This window comes from Vanacampus margaritifer, chromosome 7 (genome assembly GCF_051991255.1).
Source record: "Vanacampus margaritifer isolate UIUO_Vmar chromosome 7, RoL_Vmar_1.0, whole genome shotgun sequence".
In the NCBI taxonomy this organism is placed as follows: Eukaryota; Metazoa; Chordata; class Actinopteri; order Syngnathiformes; family Syngnathidae; genus Vanacampus; species Vanacampus margaritifer.
Genome location: NC_135438.1, coordinates 19,661,582 through 19,678,896, shown reverse-complemented (window position 1 = coordinate 19,678,896; position 17,315 = coordinate 19,661,582). Strand labels below are relative to the sequence as shown.

The 17,315-nt window shown below is 38.6% G+C and overlaps 1 protein-coding gene across 3 annotated transcripts in view; it reads right to left on the bottom strand.

The window, feature by feature from the left end:
- Nucleotides 1-224: 224 nt before the first annotated feature.
- Nucleotides 225-17,315, bottom strand: part of chrna6 (cholinergic receptor, nicotinic, alpha 6) — a 32,902-nt gene continuing 15,811 nt past the window's right edge. The window contains exons 2-8 of one of the 3 annotated variants that reach the window (XM_077570754.1): nucleotides 16,640-16,779; nucleotides 15,157-15,201; nucleotides 12,542-12,651; nucleotides 12,015-12,222; nucleotides 6,361-6,963; nucleotides 4,216-4,476; nucleotides 225-3,190 (exon numbers count right to left, since the gene is read on the bottom strand). In XM_077570754.1, the coding sequence (XP_077426880.1) occupies nucleotides 3,065-3,190; nucleotides 4,216-4,476; nucleotides 6,361-6,963; nucleotides 12,015-12,222; nucleotides 12,542-12,651; nucleotides 15,157-15,201; nucleotides 16,640-16,779 (1,493 nt within the window). In that variant the 3' untranslated portion in view covers nucleotides 225-3,064. Of the gene's footprint in view, nucleotides 3,191-4,215; nucleotides 4,477-6,360; nucleotides 6,964-12,014; nucleotides 12,223-12,541; nucleotides 12,652-15,156; nucleotides 15,202-16,566; nucleotides 16,597-16,639; nucleotides 16,780-17,315 lie in introns of those variants that run through there. The other 2 variants (XM_077570755.1, XM_077570756.1) reach the window with 2 other exon arrangements.

Sequence of the window (17,315 nt, the reverse complement as noted above, 5' to 3'; positions counted from 1 at the left end):
TATCATGATGTAAAATTATTTACAACCTATTAAATTGTATTATAACTGTATGCTGTTGGCATTTTTCTGATATATTTTTAATTATGTTTTTTTAAGGTCACTGGAACAGATTGTTTTCATTCAGTTCAATTTTCATTTCATTCATTCCAAGAGTTATGAGCAAGGTCGCGGCTATGACAAACAGCAGCTTGTAGTTGTACGAATGAAAAAGAAATACATCCCAGTGACGAAATATTACATTTATTTGCATTTCAGAGTCAAGCAACTAGAAAGGCAAATACCATTTTATAAACCCTTAGTGTAACGTATCAAAAAGGCCCGATTAAATTTGAATCCCTGCAGTCACAACTGCACATATCATTACAATACATTAATGGCAATCCGGAATGTTTCCTCTCACAGACCATCAAAATTACATCATCAAAAGTGGCAAGAAAAACAAGAATTAATAACCAGTGAACTAGAAACAATTCCTTGATGAACAAAACAATTCTATTTTGGGAGCAACCGACCAAGTTCATTGGATTCAATATTTACCGAGGCAAACCAATTAGCATGTGCAACGTTAATCATAGTGAACATTTAGAAACACAAGAATTGTAATTACAAAAGAAAAACAGCCTGCCCTTATTCATTAATTGCTAGTACATCACAAATCTGACTTCTATATGAGAGTGAGTCCAAAACGCGATGAGTGTGTGAATGATTGTTGTTGACTGCAGGCAGCTTAATGAATCGGACCCAGTATGATGTATTCCAATCAAAGTCACCATGAGAGAGGGAAGCGTAGTTGCTGTGAGGCAACATTCGCTGGGCTGAAGTCAGTTCAAGTTTGTTTTACAACGTAGCTACTTTATCTGCAGAGAATACTGTATGTCGTGCAGCCATAAATAAATAAACACACCAAGGTTTTCGTCATTGTTCAATAATTTATTATTATTATTATTATTATTATTATTATTATTATTATTATTATTATTATTATTATTATTATTATTATTATTATTATATTGTCTATTTCTATGTCTATCACTACAATTAGCTCTACTAAAAAAACATTATTATTTTGTTTTCATCTCATTCAGTTGGCAAACAAGTATTAGAAGTAAATATGCCCCCATGAAAATGGTCTGGTGTCCCCGTTGAAAGGGTCTACACAGCACACAGTAAATTCTGTAGAGTACATTTTATTCTAAACTGGGTCTATTTGGCCAAATTTGGAAGAGTAAAATTAATACAAATAAATAAATAAATACATAAAAAGTAAGTCAAAGGGTTGAGGAGCAAACCCACAACTTCAGGTTGGAATCCACTCCAACTGTGTGTTAGTAAATCGTTCCAGCTGGAATCTTCGTAACTCCAAGAGGTCTCCATTTGGATGTAAGCAAACAGTAGGAGTGGCAAAGCTCAGGTAGTAGAGTGACAGTCTCCCAAGATGGAGGCTGTGAGTTTGTTCCTCAATCCTTGTGTAACTGTTTTTATTTAATAAACAAGTAAAATTTTGTCAAAATCTCTCTTTGCAAAATATACTTTAATTGAATTTAATATCGGAGTGAAAAATCTTTTTTAAAAAAAAAGTACATGGTAAATGCCTATTTACCATGAATAGTGTTTTTTTACCCCCCAAAATATTAGCAAATAAAATCACATTCAATATTTGCTTCGCAAACCAAAAAAATCTTTGGAATGGTGGGAGGGGGTGCTGAGTGCTGGGGGGCGTGGGGGGGGGGTGATCTATGCTGGGGTCAACTGTAGTTTTAAATTGTCATATCACCAATCACCACTAGATGGCTGACATGCACTTACATTGGGTCTTATTAATTACTATTATACTCTAATGTGAGTAGGTCTTTTTTACAGATTTGAAATGATATGCAAGATAAACAATACATTTATGCAAGAGAGCCCTTTGCAATTGAAAAAAAATACAATGTGATAATTTTGTTGTTTGCTTCATACCCTTTATTGTAGAGTTAGGATTGTGGATGTTTTATGCATGCATTTAAAAATGCTATTATCAAAAATAAAATATATCAAGAGCACATATTTTCTATGTTTGCACATATTTTTCCCATATGTCATATAGCATTTTTGTCCTACATCTGGATAGGCAGTGCGTGGTCCTATGTGGCCCCCGAGTAGCACTGATGGAAAACTGTGGCTCCCTCCAACATTTAAGTTGCCCATTTCTGGTTTATAGTATAGCTGAGTCAGCGTAAGCACTCAATCTTGATGTAGCAAGTAGTACACTGGCCAAAAGGCCACTAACGGACAAAAGATTGTTGTAAAATATGGAACAAGTCAGTGAGTCGTGTGTGGTGTGGCTTTAGCTCATCTGAAAGAACTTGGGAACCGCAGGGCCAGGAATAAAATCTTTCGACAAGCAAAAATAAATAGATATATAAATAAATAATTTGCTGACTACTGTTGAGGTCTGCTAGCTCAAGAATTACACCAAGGTTTGCATCTCCTTGCATGCCTGCAAGTGTGTGGTGTGCAACAACAAATACACACAATATGCAAACTGTGTTATATGATAAAGAAGTTTAAAAAAGAAAATTAAGCAATTCAAAGTAGCGGTACACACATGATCAAGATTGCCAGTAGAGACTAGTGGTTGGAAGTATTATAAAACATGCACCTGCCTAAAACAGATGTATAAAATAATTAGCCCTACTGCTTTGCCCTTGCCAGTAGCTTTTTTAATTAGCAATTCGACATCAACACAAGCCACATTAGCCGCTTCATTCATGATTTGGAGATGTTATAGCTGAAAATGTTGTCTTGTTTAGAAACTATTTATAAAACTGTTATGGGTTTGTCTTCTTATACAATGGTATCAATTTGGAGGTAATTGGGATAAAATAATGGGTTAGCATTAACACATGCAGCGTTAATAGGCGTGAAATTAAGGCATTAAAAATCTGCGCTGCTCTCTGCAAAAGGCAAAACGCAAAACGAGCCGATCAACAAGTGCATTTTGAGTATTTTTTTTTGTCATCAAATGGGTCATTTGTTCAGAAGGGTCTAATCAGGGTAGCAGTAAACCCTGATTGGTGATGGGTTATGAAACAAATCCAAAAAGGGGTTGGAGGAAGAGACCCACTGTTCCCAGAACACACACGGTCACAAACACCCATAGGAAGATCCTGTCAATCACCATGGCAACGTACTTCCAGTCATCTTCCACCTGTGAGTGAGAGAAGGGGCAAAAATGACAGAAAATTTCAGTCAAGGTATTACTTTGAGGCATTGATGTACTTTTAAGGTGTTTCACCAAAAATGAACACTACGATAGACACTGCTCCAACGAAAATCAAAGTGTCAGTCGGTATACAGGAAGTGCTTTGGCACCGTTGTTATGACGAACACTATTTTGCATACGTGAGGTTTACTCCCATATCAGGAATTTTGAGCTGCTGTATTTTTATCTGAAAGAGTGGGTAGGGAAAACAATTCAATTCTAGTGGCTCTAAATAATATTATTGTTCTGTTTTGGGACCCGCCGTAATCTGCAACATTTGTGTTCTGAGATCAAGCAGAGCTCTCCAAGGTGTGTTTTTGCATTCATACATTATTTATGGGACTTTGTGCTCCATACATATTATCCCTATAAAACACTGCAGGATTTTATCAAACACTGGAATTATGTATTTCCTATTAGATTTAACTCGTGAAAATATTAGGCACCTGACACAGTGAACAAAAAAAAAAGAAAAAAAGAATGGAATTGACCTGCAATATTCAGCATTGTTTTCCTCTTTCGAGTTTTGTTTTCAACAGGAATTTTCATTTGATGCATCACACTCTAAAAAGAGAATAGTTGAACCAATTAAAGATTAATAATTGAATTGTTGACCAACTAAAAAAAAAATCTTCCATTGGTAACACACAATTGAATTAAGTTAATCCAAAGTGAATATATTAAGTTCAATTTATTATGAGTTCATTAAACTTCATATACAGTATTCACTTGAATTAATCCAAATGTAATCCAAAGTGAATAATGAACTCATAATTAATTAAGATTAATATTTTCACTTTGGATTAATTTAATTCAATCGTGTGTTACCAATTGAAGCATTCTTTTTAAGTTGGTTAACAATTCAGTTTGTGATCTTAAATTTTTAAACAATTCTCTTTTTAGAGTGTAATTTTAAGCACTGTCATGAACTGTCAAATGATTTGACAGATGTCTCTTAGGACACAAATGACCTCTTTGGCTCTGTTTCGGCTCCTCATGTTCTCAGCGATGTACTCGACGCTCTCGATGGCCTGCTTAATCTCGGGTGACACGACGGAGAAGGCCACTACTGAATTGATGCTCTGCTGTGGACTCAGCTGACGTGCCGTCTTTACAGTCGCTGTCGATTCGGGACTCTCCTTCTCATGCTGGCAAGGACAAGAGCAGCCTTCCACGGAGGACAACGTACTGTCCCCAAACTCCAGACAATTTAGGGAACCTCCTCCTACCTGCTGCAGAGTAAAAATAAAAACAAAGTTCACCTGAGATTCGGCTCAAAGAGCGACATACTGATACTCTTCAAAAAGAAACTTCTTTCAACAATCTGGCTAATGAAGGCTTGTCCTCTGGGTTTTTACTGTAAACAGAAATAAATTGTGTACATTAAACCAGCAACAAAATCGATAACAAGCCAGTATTTGATTAATGTTGTATTTTACAGCACCGTGTGTAGACTGAAGAATAACTTATGTAAGCCAGCATTCTATCAAACGCTCAGATGGAGCGTGCAGTTCAGAGAAGAGCAAATGCCGACAAAAATTATTGATGGTTCGGATACGTTAACTGCTTTACCACCGCATGCATCACAGAGCTCTTCGAAGGTGGTTCCACATCACAGATAAATCCAATTTATGACATTATTTCACATCTACCTGAAGTCTGTGTAACAATTTAACAAACAAATAACTGTCTTGATATAGATGGGGATGCAAATCAACTTCTCATTCTTATTAACTCTCAAGTCTTATTAGCCTCTGCAAAAAGTTGCCAAGAGAACATCATACAAAATACAAAATGTTGGGTTGTTTTCCTAACCCACTCAATGGGCAGTTGTAGATTTTGAGCAGATTTGTTTACTTTTACCCAAGGTTGGGTTCATCATTTTGACCCAGCAGATTGGGTTGAGGATTGGATTTGGACTCGTTGAAGAGCTGAAGCTGGTCGCCATTTTGGACAGTTTGTCTGCCTCATCTCTTTTGTTTCTCTTTTGCTTTTGTTTATTTCACACAATTTGAGTTACTTTTAACTAGGGGTGTCAAAATTAGTGCATTCATTTTGAGTTAATTCAAAGTTCCTTTAACGGCACAATTTTTTTAAATTAATGACCGGCCCTTACTTAAAGCCTGTACTGGGGAATTCCAATCATGCAGCAGACACATCCATGTCAAATTTGAGCAGTAATAAATGTAATAATATTGCATATATTTGTGTAGACTGAGATCAAGTTGTATTTTAAAATTTAAAAAACGTGCAGAATTTCACAAGTTACTTGATGTTAAAGATTAGAAAGCTCTTAATATGAGAAGAAAAATGCAATGAGCTAACGTCACCAACGACTTACAAATGCAATTATGCCATCTAGTGGAAGAAAAATTACCTCAACACAAATCAATATCACACTCGTTTTATGTTTTTTTTTTTTGCAGCAAAGTGCCGTCGTTGCTGTTTGTTTTGTTATTGTTTTGGGAAATTGGAGCACAAATGACTGTGCATGACAAATTCTGCACACTGATTAAACATTATGAAAGAAGGTAAAATCCATCCATCCATCTACTACTGCTTGTCATCCTTACGGTCCGTGGGTGGGCTGCAGCCTCTCATTGACTTTGAGAAAGATGCGGGGTACATGCTGGACTGGTTGCCAAAAAAATTACCAGGTCAGACGCAAATCAACAAAAAAACATTCACCCTCACAATCACACTTACGGCCAATCTGAGTCTTCAATTAAGGTAACGTGCATGACTTTGGAATGTCAAAGCAAGTTCCCGGCAAAAACCCACGCAAGCACGGGGAGAACATATACAAACTCTACACAGAAGTTTAGGTTTGAACTGACGGGCTACTCAACTGTAAGGCAGATGTGCTAACCAAGTTCCCACCATGCTGGCAATTTGACGAATTCAAATCATAAATTGCAAACTAAAATTTGATATCTGTGTGGTTCAGGATTGTGCTTAGAGCAGAAAATAAAATAAAAACACAAACAGCAGTCACAAGGAAAGATTGCTGTCATTTCCTTGAACGTAGCTCACTACCTCCATTTTGTTGAGACACCTCTGTTCAACACATTGTGACATCACGCTCATGTTTTCCCACAAAATGAAGGAACTCTTGCCTGCGTCAAGTTATTCTTCCTCTTCCTGGCTCCTCCGCCTCCTCCTCCCCCTCCAGCTCCTCCTGCCTCCCCACTGTTCTCCAACCCTCCAGCCTTGCTGTCCGCATCAGTCGGTCTCCGCATCAACATAATCCTCGGCAGCACTTTAAGAAACACTGAGCGCACCCATCCGGGCATGGTGTGCGTCATGGGGGTGCGGTAGTGCACGTTCAACACGAAAACCGTAATGACAATGCTGAGCGTGACGAAGATCATGGTGAAGAGCAGATACTCTCCGATCAGCGGGATGACCAGAGATGTGGAGGGGATGGTCTCGGTGATAACGAGAAGAAATACAGTGAGGGAGAGCAGGACGGAGATACAGAGCGTGACCTTCTCTCCACAGTCGGACGGGAGATAGAAAACCAGCACTGTGAGGAAAGAGATGAGGAGGCAGGGGATGATGAGGTTGATGGTGTAGAAAAGCGGCAGTCGGCGGATGTAGAAGGAGTAAGTGATGTCCGGGTAGATTTCCTCGCAGCAGTTGTACTTGATGTCATGCTTGTAGCCGGGAGCATCGATGATCTCCCACTCGCCGCTCTCCCAGAAGTCTTTCAAGTTGACCTGAATGATGGATACAAAACTACAGTTGGACAACCAATTATGATGAACAATGTGAATTTGGATCTGCACCAAGTAATATGCCTTCTGAGACCTGCCATTTATGTCTAACATTTACTTGGCAAATTGAAGATGATAACACTTTAAAATAGGCGTAAGGGTACCCTTAATATAAATATTTGATCTTTATGAACCATTAAGAAATTTGACACTGATTGATGACATATTTGGCACGGACAATCTATACATTTTACAACTTTGCATCTATTCTGTGAAGTCATTGAACAAAAACAAAAATATAAACACAACATTTTTGTTTGTGCCCCCATTTTTCATAAGTTCTAAAACTCTTTCTACATGCACAAAAGGCCATTTCTATCAACTATGGTTCACAAATTGGTCTAAGGCCCTGTTCACATGGAAGCAAAGCGAAAAAAATCTCGCAGAAACGTTTCAAGACATGAGCATGTCCAAAAGAAGACGCTGAGGACGTTTAACGGCTGTAATGTATATGCCAAGTCTGGAGTGGCGCTGTAGCGCAGTCACAGAGAGTTAACAGAAAGCGTAGAAGAAGAATCAGCGAAGAAGACGAACCACTGATCTGAATATATTACTGGATAGCTGATAGGCCAAGACTTTTGAAGCCGCGAGGCCGCCATATTACTCCTCCCAAGAAACATTTCTACAATCCTATACATTTACAGTATCGAAACATTTGAGACAGTACTTAATAGAAACAGCAAGATTTTTGAGGTTTTAAATTTGTTAAACATAGACAAGAGGACTTCAGACATTTTACAACTTGCCTTAAATACATGCATAAATGATATGCTTAACTCTTTGACTGCCAGACGTTTTCAGAAACGGGATGTCGCCAGTGCCAGCCGATTTAAGCATTTTGACTGATCTTTCAAGGTCCACAGAAAATGTTGTGTTTGGACTATGGAAACAGACATACTACCAAATGAAAGATTGAACTCTCATCTTTCATCAGAAAAAAAAAGTTTGTTTCTACCTTATTCCGTTCTTCAGTAATCAACAATAGAAAATGGTTAGTTTCACTGAAATGCTTTTTTGAAACAAAAAGCGGAGAAAAAGAGCTTTTTGTGAAACGATGTTATTTCATGCACTCTAGTGAATTGTACACTTCTTTTTGTCCATGAATGATGCCACAAACACCTAAATAGTGCTTTACTTCTGTAAAACACTATCACCAACAATGAAAAAGTGTTTTTTGGTTGCAAAATACGTTTATTTCCATTCAACAGTGTAACAATTTGACAAAACAATTTCGCAAACTATTTACAAATGTGTGCAACTGTGGTACTATTTACAATTATGTGGATGTTTCAAATACAGTTTTTCTTTTTGTAACACTGCCCTGCGTGCAAGGAGACGGAGCAGGATTTGCACAACAGATACGTTTCACTTCGATTGTCCGTTTCGCGTGCAGACGTTACACTTTCTTGACGGCCTTTTTTTCCGGGGAATAGCAAGAAACAGACTGTACCCACTCCTCCGATTAATATGCATTGGACTCGGGGTACTCTTCGTCGTCCGATTGAACGTCCACCTGAGCGTGCTCGGTTGTGCTCCGCGTTTTCCGGTGTTAGCAACGCTAGCCCGTGAACCTTTATGACGTCGTCATAGCCGCCGCGTCAGCGCTTCCAACTTCGGCGTCAACCTCGGACTCACCATCATCATCATCGATGATGATCATCGTCGTCATCAATGTGCTCTTTAGCGTTGGTCGATTCCTTTCGTCTTTGAAAAAAATTCCCAAGTGTGAGCTGCTTGCAACCGGTCGCCATGTTCTCTTCCTTTCCCCAGCCATTGTCCCCTCTAGCTCCGCCTCACGTCTTCTACTGACGCCTACCCAATCTTGTCAAAAGAGAGTCATTGCTGCCATCTAGGGGCCAAAAATAGTCATTAGGCTAACTAGATCTGCTTGAAACTTTCACCACAGCTGGCCAAGGCTTTCCTCCACCCGTTTCCCCCCCCCCAAAAAAAATTGGAGAACGTCTTTTAACGTCCTTGGCGGCCCTCCGTAGGTTTTTACTAAACGTCATTTAACGTTTTTGGCAGTCAAAGGGTTAATGATGTTTAAAGGAGGAAACTTGTATATTTTTTCAATAAAATAATTATAACTAATTCAACAAAAGATGACTCTGCCAAATCTAATATTGGGGTCTAAGGAACTGAGCGATAAAAGAAAAAAGGGGTCTTTTAAGCAGCATATACCGTCCACTTGTTAATTTAAATTTTTTTACTTGTTAAAAAATGGTGACCACCCCTGAAACCCAGCCCTATACTAAGAGCCTACAAGCTGTATATGTCTAATATGTACGTATACGTATAGTATATACAGTAGTCTGCTCCTGAGATGGGAGGAGTAAGATGGCCGCCCTGTTGCTTCAACATCTTGCACGGGCGTTTATGGGCTATCGGCCATACATGTCAACCCATAAGGTTTGTCCGTATCTCTTACGGATTTTTAAGTGTTGCAAAAGCATACGGGCGTATTTGGAAATGAATACGGATTTAACTGTTTTCATGAAAATAATAATATTAGTATATATTGCTTACCCTTTTTAAATTTATTTAGTATTTACTGTCGGCTACGTGCTACACGTGTGCATAAACTCGATTTAAACAACAACCGGTCACAAAATCTCGTCTATCGCGCGAGACTTCTAACAGTTTCCTGACATGCGCAGTTAAGAAATTTGTGTTAGCGCGAAAATTGCGAGTCGTTCGCAGTGGTTGAGAAAATGGGGGACAGGCCGGCCAAAAAAACAAGATACACCGGACGTTTTCGTTCGGAATGGACGGATTTTTTTAAGGTAATTGGTCCGTCAAAACTTGGAGAAGAGTATGCATCATGTTTGCTTTGTTCACGGGACATTAAGGTTGCGGCATCTGGCATTTACGATGTCAAAGAACATTTGAAATCAAAGTTGCACGAGAGAAATGTGAAGCAACAAAAAAGTCAACCGTCCCTGTGATATTTAGAAATCTGTTTTTTCTTTGTGCAGTAAAATGTCATTTGGAACAAGATACTGTCAATGTCTTCATATAAGAAAGAAAGTAAGGTAAGATTAATGTTATTGCATGAAACAGCTTTAGTATTGATAAAACTGACATAAGGATTTTTATGGGAAAATAAGGATTTTATGTGTTTGTAATACAGGTGGGACCAGATTAGGGTTGACATGTATGATCGGCTATCCAGTAAAATATACAGATCAGTGAGACGAACACTGGAGAAGTGACAATGGCGGGTAATTTAAGAACAACAACATCACGCAAAATATTTTGCTGTAAAAGCATGAGCAAGTTAAGGAGGTTGCGCAAAACAACAACGACACGGCTATCTGCCATTGTTATTGAAGCTGCGACCACTACGTCATCACTAGAGGAGTATCTCGCATATGGTGTCCACATTGGAACGGGGCACATTTTGAAATTTTTCTACTCTGGAGCCCGGTTACAAAAGTGATCTGTTTCAAGCTCCAAAACGGCGCCGCCGTGTGGACAAACTCCCCAAATATTAGGAAAGTGGTGCGGATACGTTGCTTTCGTGTGGACGGAGCCTAACCCCGGGATTACACTCCATGCGTGTGCGTTGCGGCTGTGTCTCACGTGATCGTGTGCGATAATGTGGCATTAAAAACGACAAACACGCAGAAAGTGTGCTCAACAGAGAAGCAGAAAGAGAGGTGGACTTTGATTGAGCTCACCATCCACTCCCACAGCTTCTGCTATGACGTTCCATGCAGCATCCATTTTTAGGTTGCCCAAATAAAAAAGGATGTGCTGTGTCATATATAATCCACCTCCATTATAAATCTCTCCTCGTCCATGTTCGCTGCAGTAAATTATGCGTTAAGCATTATGACGTTTTGCTGACATGATTGCGAAATAGCATCTGGTGAGTATTTTATTCTGAAAAGTAACCGGAATTTTTATTTTGAAACTGCGTCGGTCTTCCTGTCCCGCTCGATGTGTTCTGTGCTAGTTTGCCATTTGACGGATGCCGACGAATGAGTCGTCCGGTAAAAATAAAAAATAGGTCTATCCGTGTGGTGGCCTCCAGCACAACACAGCTGGTCCGCAGTCGATCCAGAGCGCATACGCAGCCGGTGTAATTTGAACAAACTGATAGAATGGAAACGAATCGGCTGCGTCTCCGCAGCGGAGCCGCAACGCACACGCATGCGGTGTAATCCCGTGGTTAATCTATGTTAGTGAGCATTTCTCATTTGTCAAGATAATCCATCCCACTTTACAGGTGTGGCATATCAAAATGCTGATCAAACAGCATGATTATTGCACAAGTGTACCATATAGTAAGTAATTTAAGGCCAATTTTAATGCATTTTTATTTTTGAGGTAGTATTGGAGTCATACTATAACCCGTACTAATTAGGGGTGTGAATTGCCTAGTACCTGGCGATTCGATTCGTATCACGATTCATAGGTCACGATTCGATTCGATACCGATTAATCCCAATGCAAATCTATAAATTGATTATTGCAAAAAAAATTAGAAAATACTAATCAGTAAACTTGTATATGTACACTGTACGATTTGTATGAAAATGTATTTATTTATCTGAAAATTCAGGCTTATAACTGAGCCACTGCATTTAACAAACAGGTTGCAGTCAGTTTCATGTTTGAACAGCACTGAAATAAAAGGCTTAATGTTGCATTAATATAAATTTTTTCCATGATTAATGTGTGAATCCTAACCCTAAGTACCAAAAGTTCCAAAAACATGCATGGCAGGTTAATTAAACACTCTAAATTGTCCCTAGGTGTAATTGTGAGTGTGGATGGTTGTTTGTCTCTGTGTGCCCTGCGATTGGCTGGCAACCAGTTCAGGGTGTACCCCGCCTACTGCCCAAAGTCAGCTGGGATGGACTCCATCTCAAATTCACAAGATACCTTAATGACAACGTCAGATGCTTGAAAGCATTCACCATCTAACTAGACGGGAAAAGAAAAATTCAGTTCTGTAAACCGGCTCAAATATAGTCCCCAATACTGACCTTGGATCCAATAAGTACAAGGTCAATCTTGGCTTTGTCATAAGTCCATGAGCCAAACTTCATTGAGCAGTTCTGATAATCGAAGGGGAAGTAGGTGATGTCCATTGGGCAGGAGGATTTGAAAATTGCGGGAGGAATCCAGGTAATGGTACCATCAAACTTCAGCAGTGCCTTCGTTTTATCCTCCACCAGGAAATCCCCAACAGCACTGCATGTGAAGTGCATGTGTATGCGCATGTGTGTCAACATCAGCATTGACGTGGCAATGAAAGAGTATGAGTATGTGGATTTGAAAAGAGCACACAGGTTAAAGGATGATGTGAAATATTGAAGGAGGAAATGAGAACAAGGAACACAAGCCAGGGAAGAAAACATGGGTGATGTGGGGAAAAAAGAAAGAAGTCATTAGGATTCAAATATTTCATTCTCGACATTCGGACCAACAATAGAACTCCGGAGAAAAAAATAGGTTAGGCATAAAAAAAAATCTTATTAATATAAATAAATTTGCACACAGTAACACTCACTTGTTGTAGAGAACAATGTCGGGTCGCCAGATCTTGTTTGACGGGACTCGAATGAACTCAATTCCATCAAACTCATCGGGCATCCATCGCAGCTTGTAATCATTCCAAATCTGGAAAACAACAAAAGAGGTCGATGAATAGTTTGTTTTTGCTGTCAAAGCCGCAGGCTGTACGGGTCCCTCAAGATACTACGGAAGAGGATTAGGGCCAGTGAAGAGAGAAAAAAAAGGGTGGCAAGATTCTCACTTTATTATCAGAATTTTGACTTTAAAATCAGAACTCTTGACTCTAATCACAGAATTCTGACTTTAAAGTGAGAATTCTGACTTTGTGATGTAGAGCTAAGAATTGTGGGGGGAAGTCAGAAAAGTCATGAAGAGGGTCTTCTGCCCAGATTTAGTCATAACTGTTTTAATTTCCTTATTTCCTCAGTAGAACTTTTATCTGTGGATGTGTCTTTGTGAGTGTTGTTGCGATTTCTGCCGGCCATGTCTGGAAGGCCTCCTCTATTTCCACAACAATAGACCATTTGTCTGTGGTTGAAGTCAATGTGTTAGTACGATTTCTTTGTAAATCTTATCGCATGCCGGCTGTCGTCATGTCTGGAGGACCTCCTCTATTTCCACAACAATGGGCCATTCTCTGTGGTTGAAGTCAATGTGTTAGTATGATGCCTTTAAAGTATCTCATGTCCGGTGAACTCCGGGTGGGCTGTTTCCTGGGGGCTTTGTGGTACCGCCCTTCAAGATAATATAAAAATGTTGTAAGTCCTCTGCAACTTCGCACTTGTGAGAGGCTGCAGCCATTGTCTGGAACTCACTTGTGCCCGGAATATTCTGTAAAAATAAAAGCTTTGAAGCAACTGTTCATCGATCTTCAGCCTGCTTTCGGATAACCAACATTCTCACTACCCGAAAGAAAACGAACACGCGGAAGAAAAAGGTCCTTTTCTTCAACAGTCATAATTCTAAGATTAAAGTCAGAATTCTCACTTTAAAATCCGAATTCTAAGATTAAAGTTAGAATTCCTAGTACCTAGTGAGAATTCTAAGATTAATGTCAGGATTCTCACTTTAAAATCAGAATTCTCAGATTAAAGTCAGAATTCTGATTTGAGAATAGTCAGAATCCTGCCAACCTTTTTGTTTTCTCTTCACTGGCCCTATTCCTCTTCCGTAAAATACTACCCTGCATAGGCTTTGAAAATCTTAAATGACATATTCTTATTGCGCACATTGTTTTGAGGTTTTACTGTGTTGTTTCTTCTTTCAAAAATCGACTATTGAAAGGCAGAAATAAATCATTGTCTGGTGGGGTTTAAATGCATTTCATGCCTGCTTGTAGCACAGCCAGTGTTTAACAGTGAGTGACAAATAACATTTACCAGCTACTGTACGGCCAATCTGTATAGAGAGGCAGGTCAATAAAGAAGAGGTTGTGTGAGGATCTTATCAACAGAAAGAGAGGAATCACTTGCTATTCTGTCAACATACCTGCAGGTAACATTTCATGAGCCGTGAATCCATTAGTCTTGGCCATTTGCATGCCATTCAAGATGAAGTCTTTCATTAGCAAGGCGGATTACTGCCCAGTAGAGCCGTTTAATTAACCACTTCATGCTACACTGGCTTTTCCATTTATCTGGGATTATGTTGAGCTGGAGATGAAATTCCTGGTAGGGTGAGCTGGATGCCTTATTGTTTATCAAATGCCACTGATGCCACACTGACAAGTGCTTCAAATGTGCTTGTATACTTGACATGTATCATAAAAATACATCACTAGCAAGGAGGGTGTGAAAGCACATCACGCAATAAACAACATTTGACAGGGTAGACATGGATTGTGATTATGAAGCATTAGCGTGAAAATAATGTTTTCATAAATGAGCTGAATACACCTAAAAATATGCTTATAGATGGAATCCCCCGGAGAGTTGCTACAATGGCGTCAATCCACTGTAATTATCGTCTTAAAAATAGACAGCTGAGAGAGACACTACAAACAAAAGTAACCTCCACAGACAATTTTAATGCATTTTAAGTGGAGCAATTGATTGCAGCAACAGTTCTGTTGAATGGTATCAACATCAAACAGACACAGTTAAAAATCATGAATCTAATGTATTGCTTTAATTAAGCTCGTATCAGGAGCATTTAACGTACATATGCCAAAATGAATGAGCAGGTGGCAGCGTGAAGCCAGGAGGTCGGCATATGCGGTTAAAGATCTGCAGAGAGGTCATACGTGACCATACATGCTAATGCTAACATTGGCCGTTAAATACTATCTAATATCTTTTTGTTTTCCCGGTACAACCTCGGCCACTGTGTTTAACATTTCAGTGATAAATGAAGATGGCATGACGGCACATATGGATAGAGGTTGAAGCAATTAATAGTGGCATCTCACACTGATTAATATGTAGCGCTGCTCTTCACCTCTATTTCTGTGGACCCTCGTATGTAAAATAGGAAGCACATGTTTAACAAGTGTGTCTTTGTACCACACAAACCTTGATAGTCCACCGTTTTAATGTGCTGGTCCACAAGGGGAAAATGCTATAATAATCTAAAGGCAACGATGTGTGTGAGTGTGCGTGTGTGCGTACTTACATGCCTGAGCCACAAATTTGTTTCCATGATCTGATTGACCTCGTCCTGCAGAGAAGCACAGAAAGATGTGACCTTGTGTGTAACTTTATTTTAAGTGAGTCCAATATTGCATAATGGCTTTAAAAAGGGAAAGTGGGTCAATGATAAATTATTTCATATAAATACATTTCTAATCCAACGGTTATTTATTTATTCATTTATTCTTATCTGCTGGATTTCCACATAATATATTTATATATATATATTAATGCTGTATATATATATATATATATATATATATATATATATATATATATATATATATATATATATTGGTGCTGTCAAAGTTAAAGAGTTAGATAATTAATTAATCACAAAAAAATTAGCGCATTAATCATGTATTAATGCAGATTAATCATACTATTAATTTTGACCGCAGATGATCCTTTAGCTGAAAGCGGATGGTTTAGTAAAAGGTAGCACAGGTTTTGTTTGAGCAATAAACATAACTACATGCATTAAAGTAAAACATGTATTAAATGTTTGCATATGACAATCATAATGTTTGTTTAAGTCAAACTATTGGGGTAAATTTTTCCCATTTTAAATGATGCAAGTAAATAACAGATTAGACAAAGAGGAAGATGAGCGTGTGCAGTAGATTATATGTATATGTATGTATAACATGACTACATAAATAAATGATGTAATAAAAAAAAATTTGTAAATTTAAATTGAATGTTGAACGTGTCAACCTAAAATAAATTCATAATTTGAAGATTTTTTTCTTATACAATTTAAGTTTATAGAGAGAATAAAACATTATATACTTAAGTACTTTAACCTATGCCTGCATGTTTATTATGTGCCACAAATCCCAGCACCTCAAATGTTACTATGTGAAAGGAATGTTAAGTAAGATTATAATGCACATAGTTATAGGAAGTTGTTTCGTTCCTTATTTGATACAGGTGGCAGTTTAGATGAGGACAATTTTATACCAACACAAAATGACACCATTTATTCCAGTCAACCTGCTTTGAGGAAGATTCCCAAACATACTCAGAGCATCTTTGCTCACAAGTCTATTAACTCCCCCTTCAGCGTAATGTAACCTTGAAGAGATAAAGCTACATATCAGTCAAGTCTAAAAATGCCTCAGCAGGCAATTTTCTTCTCCTTATCTAAGGCTTTCCTGTCAGAGACGAATGATGAATCCTCCAAGGGATATTTTGCAATGTTTTAGACTTCATGCCCGTGTTTTATGTGAAGAGCTGTTACATCTGAATCTGTGAAATTGCACCAACCTTAAAAAATAAATAAATAAAATAAACTGTACTACGGCGGTATTTCCCCTGCAGCTTATCTTTCACATTTCCAAGGTTATTACCACCGCCCGAGGGAGATAGATCACAGAATCAAATGCTCTACCTTGAGAAGAGGCATCTATGATTCGACATGCCGTACCATGAGCGCAACACTTTCGACCATGTGTTTAGCTTACAACTTTGACCAGCTGTGAGATGGAAACTTCAAACTCCACCGTGACAGGGTCTGAGACGTTCTCCACCGGTCTGATGAACTGGTTGTACCTCCTGAAAAGCTTTCTGAAGAGTCGGTCTTCTGCTTTCGACGCAAGGCAGCCTGAGGGTGCAATGAGCAAAGAGAGAGGAAAGCCAAGAGCAGGTATACTTGAAACTGTGCTTGATCAAACTGCATCTGAATTTGGAAGGGAGAATTGAGGGGGACGCAAATGAGCAACATCATTACAGGCAGACATCACAGGAACCATTCAAGTGAATTTAATCGCCTCAAGACATGGGAAAAGATGTTTTGATTGGAATTAATGTTGATCAACTACCGGAGGTTCTTCACATCATACATTTCATTCTCAAATCTTCAGAGGTTTAACTCTTCTGTTTCTACTTTACTTTGGGTATTAAATTATTAAGCCAATGTTGTATTTGTTTGTGTGCCTAAATCAATGCGTTCTGCATTAACGATTATATTAGCTTCTATATTCATCTGGATTTCAACATTAGAGCCCCTCATTGATGGCACTTTAACAAATCATCCACTGAACGAAGTTTCTGAATGTGTCTCATTTGAGGATGCAAAAATTGCCTCAATAAATCTTCCTATCAATGATGTCTTTTTTATTAATGTGTCTTTTTTATATA